At 34.0% G+C, this 14,314-nt stretch overlaps 1 protein-coding gene across 1 annotated transcript; it reads right to left on the minus strand.

Moving 5' to 3' along the window:
* Positions 1 to 279: 279 nt before the first annotated feature.
* LOC140855905 (uncharacterized) lies at positions 280 to 3,533 on the minus strand. Its single transcript, XM_073253184.1, has 9 exons — positions 3,002 to 3,533; positions 2,702 to 2,773; positions 2,538 to 2,611; positions 2,142 to 2,229; positions 1,485 to 2,046; positions 1,103 to 1,405; positions 923 to 1,010; positions 608 to 840; positions 280 to 532 (listed from the first exon to the last, which is right to left on the minus strand). The coding sequence occupies exons 1-9, from the start codon at positions 3,531 to 3,533 to the stop codon at positions 280 to 282; spliced, it is 2,205 nt and encodes a 734-aa protein (XP_073109285.1).
* Between the last annotated feature and the right edge of the window lie 10,781 nt (positions 3,534 to 14,314).

The following is a 14,314-nucleotide window of genomic DNA, read 5'->3' on the forward strand; positions in this document are numbered from 1 at the left end:
GTTTCTTCTTCCAACATGACAAAAAATAAAATTCTAATTACAAATAGGCTAATCATCAGGACTATATTCATCAGAAATGTATTCATCATGGTTGTTTTGATCATCATCTGTTTCACTTTTAGCTTCTTCTTCTATCTCATCATCATTAATAAAATCATCTAATGTCAGATTCTCTCTATTTGTGTCATTGTTGGGTGAAAAACTTTGTGGTTGAACATCATCTCGATGTAGCACTCGTATCAACTCATCATTGTTCATGACTTGACCATATTGAAAATTTTATTCTTGTTCCTCTTGTTGGTAGACATCATCTTCGATCAAACTATCATCATCATCATCATCATCTGCATCATTATCTACAGATGGCACATCATAAGCATCACGTGGATAAGTTTTTACCACAACAAGCCAATTGCTATCAACTAAATCTTCTACATAGAATACTTGTTGAGCTTGAGAAGCCAACACAAAAGGCTCATTGGTGTTCAAAGATCCATGGATATTTATGCTTATATATCCATAGTTGTCAACCCTATATCCTCGTCCCAATCAGCCGACATCCCACCAGTGACATTTGAAAAGAACTACTTTTTTATTTCCTACATACAACAATTCAAAAATGTCTTCCAACACTCCATAGTATTCTTTATCAGCAGATGTATCATATCCTTTTACAAGCACTCCACTATTCTGACTTTTTCGCCCAATTGCACGATCTCTTGCATGAAATCTGAATCTATTGACAATGTAAGTTCCATATCTATGAACTATTTTGAACGATCCAACAGTCAAGCTTAGAAGATCTTCACTTGCTTTGCCTTTAGCTTTAAGCTTTGAAACCTATTTAAGATTAATAAATTAATCCATTATTAGCATAAATAAAAGTAACTTAAAGTATTTACCTATATTATATGATACCTACACGTTCATAAAACCAATCTGGAAATTTCTTGTGATGTCTAGCCAGGACATTTCTTGAGCTCGCCTCTTCCAATTCTTTTTTATGCTCCCTATGAATGACATAATTAATCAATAATAAAGATGATTGAAGGAGAAACAAAGTTCTTTGAAGATTTTCATAATAACAAGATTTTGTTCTTACTCAATATATGGCCAAACTTCCTCACAGTTTCGAAGAACATATGCTTGAGCTTGTGTAAACTCCTGAGCATTAAGCTCATAAGACTTAAAAACTCCTTTTGCACAGCCATCTTTTGCATAGATTGATAGTCCTTGGTATGAAGTAGCTCCATCATCATTTCGTGGGACTCGATTAAATTTTGTTTCAACACTATTCAAATACCTAGAACAGAATGTAAGGCATTCATTTGCAAGATAACCTCTTGCAATTGACCCCTCTGGACGAGCTTTGTTTCGGACATAAGACTTTAATGTTCGCAAATATCTAGATTCAAAAGATATTAACTAAGTCAAAAATAATACAAAAAGAAATTATATTTAAGTTTTAAAAAGTTAAGGATTACCTTTCAACTGGATACATCCATCTATATTGGATCGGTCCACCAATTTTAGCCTCGCTTGCCAAGTGAATTGGTAAATGAATCATAATATCAAAGAAAGCTGGTGGGAATATTGTTTCAAGTTTACACAGAGTCATAACAATGTCATCCTCCAACTGTTTTAAATCTTGAACTTTTAACAACTTTGAGCATAAGTTTCTAAAGAAGTTATTTAGCTCAATCAATGGCTCACAAACAGACTTAGGCAATAATCCCCGAATGGCAACTGGAAGTATTTGCTGCAAAAGGATATGATGGTCATGGCACTTTAAGCCAGAAATCTTCTTCTCATTTATATTCACACATCTTGATATGTTAGAAGAGAATCCATCAGGGACCCTTAGATTAGATAAGAAATTGCAAAAGGCTATCTTCTCTTGTGGGGATAATGTATAAGTTGCAACTGGCATCTTCAATTTACCATTTTCAATATAAGAATGAAGATTGTGCCTAATGTTCATATCTACAAGGTCAAAACGGCCCTTCAATGTATCTTTTGTCTTTCCTTTTATATCCAGCACAGTTCCTAAAATGTTAGAAGAATGTTTCTCGCAATATGCATCACATCAAGATTATTGTGCAATTTCAGATCCTTCCAATAAGGCAATTGAAAGAATAGACTCTTCTTCCTCCAATTGTAAACATCGTTAAAATCATCACGCTTACGCTTTTGACCCTTCCCCAAAGTAACTTTTTTTAACTTACGCAGCTGATCCAACACATCATCACCAGTTAGTACCTTAGGTGCATCTCTATATTCACATTTTCTATCAAAAGATATTTTATTACGTCGCCATGAATGATTTTTGGGTAAGAACCGACGATGCCCCATGTAACAAATCTTACTTCGTATTGAAAGAGAGCAAGTGTATTTGTGGCAACAAGGACAAGCTAGTTTTCCTTTAGTCATCCATCCAGATAAATTACCATATGCGAAAAAATTATTAATAGTCCAAAGGACAGCAGCATGTAAGTTAAAATTTTGTCGTGTATAAGCACATATGTCTCTACTCCTACATCCCATAACTCCTTCAACTCTTCAATTAAAGGCTGTAGATACACATCAATGTCATTTTCGGAGTACTTAGGACCTGGAATAAGAAGTGTCATCATAAAATAAGGATCTTTCATACACTGCCATGGAGGTAAATTATATGGAATCAATACAACTGGCCATATACTATGAGGGGTAGACATATTTCCAAATGGTTGGAAGCCATCACTTGCAAGACCAAGCCTAACACTCTGAGGATCTGCAGAAAAGGACTTGTACTTATCATCAAAGGATTTTCAAGCGAATGAGTCAGCTGGATGTCTTAATATGCCATCATTTATCCTTTTCTCCTCATGCCATCTCATGTCCTTTGCAGTGATTTTAGACATATACAACCTCTGGAGTCTTGGTTTCAAAGGAAAATAATGTAAAATCTTGTGAGGGATATTGCACGTTCTGCCTTGATACTTCCAGCGGGATAAGTTACATACAGGGCATACGATTGCATTGGCATGCTCTCCCCAATATATAACACAATCATTCAAGCATGCATCTATTTTTATATGTTCAAGTCCCAAATCTTGAATAAGCTTCTTAGCTTCATAAAATGAGTTTGGAACTAAGGCACCATTTGGAAGAACTTCCTTAAAAACCTTCAGCAACTTATCCATTGATGTATCACTCCAATTATTTGAACATTTTAAATGGAGTAACTTCACAGCAAAGGATAATTTGGAGACCTTGTCACATCCAGGATACAAATTTTTATCGGCATCTTTAAGCAACCTGTAAAAGGTTGCTGCTTCTGGATTTGGTTCTTGGAGTTCATATCCTTCATTCACATCATCTCTTTCAACATCAGTATTTATGAAAGCACATGCATCATGAACCATTCCAATTAAGTCATCATAATCTGTATTTTCTTCCTCATCTAAATTGTCTCTACTATTAGCATTGCATTCCTCTAAATTTTCCTCAATTATCTCACCATGATAAACCCAATGTTTATAACTTTTCATAATTCCATTTCAGATCAAGTGAGCCCTCACTTCATGTCGGCCCTTAAAGACTGTATTTCTACACTTAGTACAAGGACATTGTATTCTATCACTAACAGTTGGCTGACCAAAAGCAAAGTTAAGAAATGAATGGACTCCATTTATATATTCCATACTTGCTCTGTCATTAAGTTTCATCCAGTTCTTATCTGACATTATGTCCTGCACATTATAATAGACAATAAAATAATATCAACTATAATAAAATGAGTTGTTATGGTAAAACTATAATCAGCAGGTAGCGTAAGAATTAGAAAGAAAATTGAACATAGAAAATTGAGGTTCGTAAGATGCTTATTTTAACAACAAATATATAATTTAAAGCCCTATATACAGTAGTTCATATTCATATCATCAATAGAATAGAGCTCCATAAATTAAATCGAAAAGTCTAAAAAAAAAATTATTCTGGCCCCATATGAGAGTTCAGAAAGGTGGAAATTAGCCTACTGCAAGTCTCACACCATGGATTCAGTATCATATTCATATGGATAATATCCATAAGCCAATTCATGAAGGAAATGAAGAGGTATAAATCAAAAGTTTGAGTAGGCCAAAGAGTTCAAACTAAGGGGGAAACGAGATCTAGACAAAAATACACAACCATCCTTGCCATGCTCGATTTTAAACTAGCTAAACGAATTAGCACCCAGTCTTTTCTGTCACTAGCTTGATCTGTTATTTATATTTCTCCTTTCAAAATAAAGGTGTCATGAAGAAGTGTTGTAGGTGATTTATGATGGTGAGGGAAAGCTATAAGGAAGAAAGAAAGTCTACAAATAATTTCCTCCATTGGTTTTGCTTTGCTTGTAAGCTAAGGGAGCAAGAAAAGTTTACTTCAAAAAAAAACAAAAGGGAACAAGGAGAGTCTGCCAAATCATCATTTGCTTCACTTGTATACAATCATACCTGCAAACATATTATAAATACAGAGGACAACTATCTTAAGGGTTTAGGTAGAGGGTCATGATATTATTGGTGATACTTCAGCTTTATTTGTTTTGCACCGGCCATCCCTTGCTGTAAACCTTCCCTTAGAATAATAAATCAACTCATAATTAAAAATTAGTAGTGTTATACCAAATAAAACATAAGGACCTTCCAAATAAGATTTGTAATCAAGGTTTATGTAACCATTATACCTTAGGGGCATTTTTATAATATAACATTTATCACATTCTTGTAATAAAAGGTAAGTGTACAAAGCATATGAGACCTAAATGAAGGTTGTTCTCATAGGAAAGATATGCTTAGAAATTTCCACTAGGCATATGATTGATTTTTTCACCTAAATTATTTGATGTATAAATGGCATTGACATTGTACCAAGTCCCATGTTGTAGACTTACTTGTTGAGCAATTTTTCAAAAATCAATAATGTGTTTCAGAGCTCATTTGAACTTGGCTGCCTCCTTGGGCATTGGGTGTCTTAATTTTTGTATGTCCGAGACATGCCATCTTCCTTTCATTGTTCTACTCTTTATATCTTTTAATTTTATTCATGAGATGGTGGTGATTTCAATCACCTTTTTTCTTTCAAAGGAAATCATTTTAAATATACTTTTTTGTAAACACTATAGCACTAGTGATGTATTGGATCTTGGACCTCCTCCAAGGCAAGCTCCCCAGCGAAAGGTGCCAACTAGCTAACCTAACAAGCATTTAAAATCATACTCATCTCAATTTTAAAATTAGAAAAATTGAGTTTGAAAGGGGTAAAATTTATGAGGATTTTTATAGTTGCATATTGTTTTACAAAATTTTATTTTTTGTTCATACAGGAGTAAGCAAATAGAAAGAAAACTAATTCTACTGAAATGAAGGTATGGATGAATAGAACTTTCAGAGTAATTGAATACTTAGGTGGAAAAGAACAATATTTTGTAACACAAATAATAACTGTCATGTCTAGTTGGGTGATGTCTGGGGTTCACTAAACCCACCCTCGTGCCCATTGGGGTTTCAAGTCTAACTTTTGTTCCATACGAGGTCCTGGGTTCAACTTTGGGTAATAACAGTGTCCGTCGTGTTTGGTTCTGAGATCTGCGTTGGGTATCCATTAGATACTAAACATTATACCTTGAAGGATTTAGTATCATATTCATATTATCATTTGAATAGAACTCCATAAATTGAAAATAAAGAAACCAAAAAAAAATCCTTTCAATTGAAAATCCCCAAACCCTACAAAATATCATGCTTCTACCCAGATTAGCTCTCCAAAACCTCAAGCTCACATCGCTGCAACTCACATAAAATCTCATATCATCGGAACCTCAAAACCCCTCTAATATCCTTGGATGCTCTCCTTCTCCATAGATCTCCAAAAAATGATAACGAAATGAAAAGAAAAAGATGCAAAAACCAAAGGAAAATGATCAATCTATGAGGGAAAAGGGCATACTTTTGATTTTTTCTATCCGTCCTCTGTTTCATCTATTTTTTTGATATTTTTTCTGGATTTTTCTCTATTTTTTATGAGGCTTAATCAGGTGGGGAGGCTTGGAGCGGCCAAATGGGGAAGACGAGGGGTTTTGGGCCTTTTTCCCATGAAACCAAGAACAATGCGCGAAGATTGATTTCTCAGCGGCAGTTAAGGAAATTTTTTATATTCTCGGGAGTCTCAAGAAGGAAATAATTTTGGTGTGCATATATAACTATTTGGATGGTGTAAATATATTTTTCATCAATTTTAAAACATATAAGAGTTATAGTTTGTTGGTTAATTTGATGATTAAATTATTAACAGGTTTCAAGTTCAAATCCTCATATCCATTTATTATATTTATTTTTTTAATAAAAATTTATACATACATATATCCATTTTCTTTGATACTTGAAGAAATACGAGTGATGCATTTTTTTTTTTATGAATCTTGATAAGACTCCTAACATTAGAAAAAACTCATTTTAGAGGAAACTTTAGAATAGAAATGGCAATTGGGCCATGTCAAGTCAGATACAGATTGGGACGGATAGATATTAGATCAAACATTTATTACTCTAAATTTGATCTATTTATTAATTATTAAATAGATCAAAATTTTATACTTGAACCCAATCTGTTTAATAAATAGATAAGCCAATCTGATCCATATAATTCATTTATTAAATAAGTCAAGTCATTAAATGGATTAAATAGGTTAAGTAGGTTGAGTTAAATAGATCAAAAGTATGTTAAACAGATAACATAGAACATAAAAAATGAAGGAAGATAATATGTTAAATAGGTCAAGTTAAATAGCTATTACATATATGTGGCCAAAATATAACTTGCCTCATTTGAGGGAAGATAACATAGAACATAACAAATAACAAATGCAAGCAAAATAGGGAATATAGTTTCAGAAGTATTTAATTGATTAATTAGTATAGTATCTAAGAATAATATGTATACAAGGGAACTTGTGTTCAAGCCTTCTTATCTCATCTCATCCAACAGGGTAGGGCAAGCACATCATATACATCAAGGTAGTACAAATGGCAAAAATCAATGAGATACTTATGATGGTATTTTTATCATAGCTCACATGAAAACATGACAAACACAGAATACCACAAACATTAAGATTTTCCAAACACAAAAATAGAATGCACTTCAAACTCCATTCATATTTTCAACAACCAAGAGCTTAACTAGGATCTAAACCCCAACACTTTAACACGAATGTTCAAATCTATTTTTTTAATCAGACTGAAATAGTTGAGAGTAATAAGAAAAATTAAATATTCAACAAGCAATTCATAGAATTTTAAGATAGAATAGACTGAACCTACCCATGGTATAATAGAACCTATAACATTGATCTAAAGGAATTTAAAATGCACTGGGAGGCAAAATGATAACGTAGGATCAATGGAATTGCCATGTAGAGTCCTGTTTAAATAAACTAGAAAACAAATTAGGAACTAAAATCTCACCATGGTAGCTTAGGGGAGAGAGAGCGAGTAATAGAGAATGGGCATATCTATACAAAAAGACTTTTGGTATTAGAGCCGGGGTTTTGAGTTCTAACTTTTAATATAGTATGATGGCCTCCTCCAAATCCAATCCAATGTGCACCAGAATATTTTCTTCAATGGAGTTATCAATTGGAAGGGTGCCAGTTGTGAGTTCTCTCACATCACTACTAATAGGTGTGGGGGTTTCTGGGATTGAGTACTTGTGAAGAAGTGGTAAACATGAAGGAGATGAAACGTTTCGTTTCTTCTTCTTCTTCTTCTTCCTCTTCTTTTTTTTTTAGAGGGCAAAGAAAGGGCTTCCAATCAGGGGTTTGGTGCTTAATATTTTTTTATTTCAGTGATGAGTAAATATTGTCATTGAATTTTTTTCTGTGATAAGAAAATATTTTCTGTGACAAGTAATTATTGTCACTGATGCCTTTTAGTGATAGAATTTTAATTCTTGTCATGAATAATATTTTATTTTTCTAACTAATATTTTAGTTTTTTGCACTTTTATTTAGTGACAAGTTCTAGTGACAAGAAAAAAATTTTTGTCATCAATAATTAATAATCTATGACAAAGATATTTGTTTGTCACTAAAATAAATCAATTGATGCTAATCAGTGACGAGCATGATTTCCTGTCATAGAATATTTATTTTCAGTGACAAGAATTTTCTTTGCCACAAAACACTTGCCACTATAGATAAGATTTCTTGTAGTGGGACTTCTCTTTTTCTATCAAGGTTGATATATTTTATCTAGCTGCATCTTACTCCAAACAGCGAATATGAACCTACAATAGCCAACATGCACAGCAAGGACCCGAATGGCTAGGGACTAAGGGAACATGCAGTCAAACTAAGTAACCTCGCTATGAATAGCCAACACATTGCAGGTCAAAGTGTTGGAGTTTCATGGTTTCATGCATGTAAAATTTTTTAAAACAAGTATGCAGCAGAATTTATAACTTTTTAAATTAAATCTGATTTAATCTAAGCATTTATAAGATCAAATCTTTAAACTATAAACAGGATCATCATATGTGAGATAAGATTCAGATACAGAAATTAAATAGAAAAAAATAATTAAGAATATATCTTGACATGGATCAATCTTCAATACGAACTGATGAAGTAGGCTCGCTATGAATAGCTAACACACTGTAGATCAAAATGTTAGAGTTTCATGGTTTCATGCATGCAAAATTTTTTAAAACAAGTATGCAGCAAAATTTAAAACTTTTTAGATTAAATTTGATTTAATCTAAGCATGTATAAGATCAAATCTTCAAACTATAAATAGGATCATCATATGTTAGATAAGATTCAGATATCGAAATTAAATAGAGAAAAATAAATTAAGAACATACCTTGATATGGATCAATCTTCAATATGAACTGATAATCATGGATATCTTCCGAAGATCTCTTATAGCCGCATAAGCGTCCGACCTTTACGGATATCCACACAAGACTCTGATCTGATCAGAAGTCTTTTGATTTTACCGAGATGCTAGCTTCCTTGCAGAGATCGCATCTTGATAGTTAAAAATCTTATTTTCTTTTAAGGCACTCTTAGAGAAGAAGAAGATGTAGGAAGATCTTGATCTCTATGCTAGAGACCATGAGAAGAACCCTTTCTTCTCTTTTCTTCCTTAAATTCATGCACCAAATCTCTACAATAGAGATGTAAAAATTTTGTCCAACTTTTGGACAAAGAAAAGAGGAGACATCCATGTCCAAATATAGACAAAAAATAGAGAAGAGGATGTCCTAACAACCAACTATTGGTTGGGTAAGAAAGAAAGGATCAAAGCAAAAAACAAGCCTCACGCCATCCACCTCCATGCCATGCCCTCTCCCTTCATAATTTTTCACACACAAACTCCCTCCTTTTTGGGCATCAATACCTAATCATAATCTGGTCTTACACATCCCATAAGTGCTGGGTTTAAATAGGCAAAAGGTGAGTTCTAGATTGGATAGGAGATAGAGTCCATAATGCCTAGGACTCTACCCTTTTTTGATGCCGCCATCCACTCCTTATTTTCACCCAACTTTTACATGGGAGAAAGGGGATTTCTTTTCTTTCTTACACATTAGGGAGAAGAGAAAAATTGGCATTAAAAACTTGGTGGGATGTGGCATCCAATCTGGTTTCAATTTGGTGCATGAAAGAAGGAAGTTAATTCCAATGGGACTCTAAGATTAGGTGGCTGTTTTAAATCAAATAAAAACTTCAATCAATCCTAATCATATTAGAACCAGATTAGACTCAAATAGATGGAGAACCAAATCTGATTTAGAGTTCAAACTATTTAGATTAGATGTCACCTAATTGAAGAAGGAGTCCTAGTCCTTTTGGACTCTTACTTGGTGCTTGAGTCAAACTCAATTTAATCCTAATCCAATTAGAATTTGTTGCACCCATGGAAATAAAAATTTTTAGTCTAAATAAAAACTTATTCATCCTAGTCTAATTAAAAATTGAGTCAAACGCAAATCCTAATTCAAATAGGAATCATTCTCCCATGCAATTTAGGTTCTCTATAACCCAATCAGGTTTGATCAAATCAAACCCATATCAGGTCAAATTAAATCTAATTTAATTAGACTTGATGCAAGTCCCATAACTCAATCAAATTGAGTCACTTAGCAATCCAATTGTCAATTAATTCTTTTTTAACTCATTAACTCTTTAGCGAGTTACATAATGCAACATTTGCATTGGATCAATCATTAATCAAATTGATAATCAAATCCTCTTACAAATCATAATCGTAATTCCACCATCTGATTAGTCAAAAATCTCTTTTGTGTGTGATCCCATAGGTTCTATTATATCTGATAGTGAGATATATTGTGATCCTTATCACAATATCATTGAAACTCTTTTCAGTAGATTAGAACAGTTCCAACTCTGTCCATCAAGGATCATCGATTATCAAGATGATGCTCGTGGATCTCATAATCCATCAGTGACACCTAGCAATATGTAGTGACAATCCAGCAGAATAAAAGATGATGAACTTCTAGGTGTAGTTAATACATAATACAGTCTCTCTATCGTGAGTCCCGATCGGATGGCAAGTTATGGATGAATCATCAAACCTCATCATTGGTCATATGATAGATTTATTCAGCTTGAGTCCATATGTGATTTTTATGAAAACTCTTTTTCATTAATTACACTGCTATGACGATAGACTTAAGGACTCAACCTCTTAAATCTCATAGGACTACTTTGTTAGATGTGCGCCCTATATGCCAGATTGGCTGACACATTCCTGTACAAATGTAAGGGTAAATTTATAATTTTGACTATAAATGAATAAAAGGGTTATTCAACTATCACATTATGTACGTTATGTCTATGATACATCCTTTGAGTTAGTAGGAATGTTAATTCATATTTTTAAGAGTTAAAAATTTAAGACATGAATTTACATAACTAACTCATAAACAGCTCCTGACCATAGGATCATCATGAGGATGGTGATCGATCCGGAAGATTGGTGTACGATCGCTTCCTTAGGGTAGATGAGTCTTGAGTCTACAGTGTGGAGACATCGAAGTGAGAGTATAGATATTCATTGAGAATGAGAGTACTGAGTATGACCACCTCGAGCAGTCATAAGGAAGTCTACCTTCTCATCGATGACTAGCTCGATGCTGCAGCTGTGTGTCTAGTTCTTTGACTTGAGGTACATCGACAGTTCACCTTGAGTGTGTTATAGTTTGTCTACACTATAACTCGATCTCCTAGCCATTCGAAACCCTGAGGTGTATGTTGGCTGTAGCATATTCATTGTAGGAACTAGATTGTACTAAGATGGGATCTATCAACCTTGATAGATGAGAGGAGTAGTCCTATGATGATTGAAAGATCGAGTCCTTAAGCCCATGGCCATGGCAGAGTGAAATAATAAAAAAGAGTTTTCCATTGAGGTTTCACATTAGACTCAGATCGATCGATTGATTCATATGACTGATGTTGGGTTTGACGAGTTCACCTTAACCCTAATTCAGTCGGGATTCATGATAGAGAAACTCAATCATACAGATAGCTGCACCGAAAGGTTCATCTTCATTTCTAATGGGTTGCCACCATATGCTGCTAGGTCTCATTGATGGATTTTGGGAGTAATTAGAATGATATTGATGATCGATCATTCTAAATTGTCTGAATCAGAAGAGTTCTGATCCATCGAAAGGAGTTTCGATGATGTCGATGATGAGATCACGACATGTCTCATTACCATACAGAAATGAACCTAACTGGATCATACAAACAAGAGTTAGGGTTTGGATGTCATCAATTGAGCTAGCCCAGTTCGATTGATTTGGATTAGATCCAATTAGGTTCAAGAAAATTGTGCTAGCACACGATTGAGCCTAACTTTCTCTTCGTGTAATCTTTTCTATCTCGACTGAGCCAAATGTGATTTGACTCACCCAGAGAATCTTGAGAAGATTTTTTTCAGTCTGACTGGAGCCAGTCCAGCTCAAAAAAGTCTTGTCTTAATTCATGAGATGAATTTAAGACAATACCTGCTAATTCCTGTCAACTGCCATTTTCGTTTTAGGACATCGGTCAAACATTGACCCATGGACCTTGGACTGAAGGCCACTTGGCAAGAGGTCATTGGAGAGTTTTTATGGAGTGTCCATCTACTAATTTTACCCTCAAAGTGGGTGCCATAATCAGATATGGCGTGCGCCCCAAGTGGATAAGGATAGAGTCCCATGAGATGAGGACTCTATGCCTTGATCAACTCAAACTGTTGGGTGCCAATCTCACTGTGTTTATCCAGTGTTGGTGCCAACAGTAGGAAGGTTTTGTGGGGTTTTTATCTGATATAATCAGATGACATCACTCCACTAATCAAAATTTTTCTAAAATTAATTGAAATTTTTTGATTGGTCGAATGATGTGGCACTGCATGGCGCAGCAGGGTCTATTTAAACCCTGTCTGTGCCTTGGGTTCAAAGTGAATCTGCTCAATACCCAGCAAAAACATAAAACCCCTCTACTTCTCTATGCCCCCTATGCTCCTCTCCCTCCCTTCTTCATGTCCTAGAGGTTGGGCATCCATCTGGTGCTTGTCCAAGGTGTGGTGGCTCTCTGATCAGAAGACTGTCGGGATTTGTCGAGAAGCTACTGCTCCAGCTTCAGAAGATCTTTTGAAGATCTTTCAGATCAGATCCAGATCTGATTTTTGGAGCAAAGATTTATAAGGAGAAGATAATCTAGATCTTACTTGAGTGGATACCGATAGAGGCCAGGCGACTGCTTGGCTATTTTAGAACCTCGGGCATTGCTGCGATCATCTACAGGGTAATCTAGTTACCCTAGAGGTATTCCTCTAATTCTCAAGTTTTAGATTTAATTTTAAATTAAATATTAGATAATAAGAATTAAATATAATAAACCTTAGATCTAAAATAAAGTAGGATAATTTTTTTAAAAAAAATATTCCGCCCCAGATCTCATTAAATCTGAAAGATCCTACAAGAAAAAAGCCGATTTTTTTTCAACTAGTATCAGAGCCAGATTGATGGCTCTATTTCAGATCTAATTTAGATCTAATTTTTATTTTATTTATTTGATATTAATAAATTTTATATATCACATCAGATATGATTGAATCTGAAATCAAAAAATTTAAAATTAAATCTAGGTAGATCTAACATGTATGAGATGCATGACTAGACTAAGAATAATTTAAACTATGAATAGTCTTGAAGTTTTATATTTTAATATGATTAAAATATAAATTGGATCTAATTTATTTTTTAATTTTTTGATATTATAAATGTTATATTCAAATCAAAAAATAAAAAATAAAATTTAATTAATTCATAAGATTGATCTGTTGCATGTCTAGACTAGTTATAGAATTGTTCTAGTAACTGTCTAGAATAGATTTTATATTGAATAGTTTAATTTAAATTTTATTTTTTAGATGTTACATGTGATGTATCAGATCTGAAAGCATGCTAATTAGATCAGATTTTAATACATGAGATGTATGCAAAGCATGTATAAGTTAGATCTGAAATTATATATGTGATATGTAACTTAGATCTAACTAGTTTTGTAGTTAAATCAATATTTCTGATTAAGGTATTCCTCATGACCGTTCGGTCATAAGAATAAAATAAAATTTAAGACCCTCTCCTCCCATTCAATGGGATGTTCTTATGGCGTGTAGGGGTGCTGCGTATTCATCCTTAATCAGAAATCAAACTTACTTTTCTGCAAAACCCTATATCCTGAAACCTTAGGATTTATTTTGCATATTTTATTTATGAACCCAAGACTTAATTAATGAATTAAGCTTATGAAATTAAATTAGATCTAAAATTGAGAATTTTAGATCTAAGTCATTTTCATAAAATTGGGTTCGGGCTTGGGTAGCTCAATTAGGTCTAGCGGTTGATCAAATCGAATCAAAAGTTGGTTAGGTGGGATCATGAAAGCTAATAATTGACCAGCCTAATAGGATTAAGTCTAGGTCAAGATCGAATCATATTTAAATGTGACTCGATCAAGTTAAGACCTAATTTGGCTCAGTGGTTAGAGCCTGGATTGTAAGCTAACCCAATTGGTTCTGGTTCGACAATTTGGTGTCTAAGGTAAGTTGGGCAGATGCGATCGAATAGTTTTTAATTGGGAGCTATTCGAGTCGAATATGTTCTTATCGAGTTAATGGCATATCCCTTCCATCGGTCTCACTTATCTGGCCATATGTGTCGATCCAGTTCTGATTTGAGGTGGCTAACAATTCGAGC

The sequence above is a fragment of the Elaeis guineensis genome, chromosome 1 (assembly GCF_000442705.2).
Source record: "Elaeis guineensis isolate ETL-2024a chromosome 1, EG11, whole genome shotgun sequence".
NCBI classification, from domain to species: Eukaryota; Viridiplantae; Streptophyta; class Magnoliopsida; order Arecales; family Arecaceae; genus Elaeis; species Elaeis guineensis.

Excerpts from the sequence above, each read along its gene's own strand:
- LOC140855905 (XM_073253184.1), bottom strand. The coding sequence starts at position 3,533 with ATGAAAAGTTATAAACATTGGGTTTATCATGGTGAGATAATTGAGGAA. Across the intron at positions 1,011-1,102 it reads GAAGTTTGGCCATATATTGA|GGAGCATAAAAAAGAATTGG; the intron begins GTAAGAACAAAA and ends TGTCATTCATAG. Across the intron at positions 533-607 it reads GAAGACATTTTTGAATTGTT|GGTTGACAACTATGGATATA; the intron begins GTATGTAGGAAA and ends ACGAGGATATAG.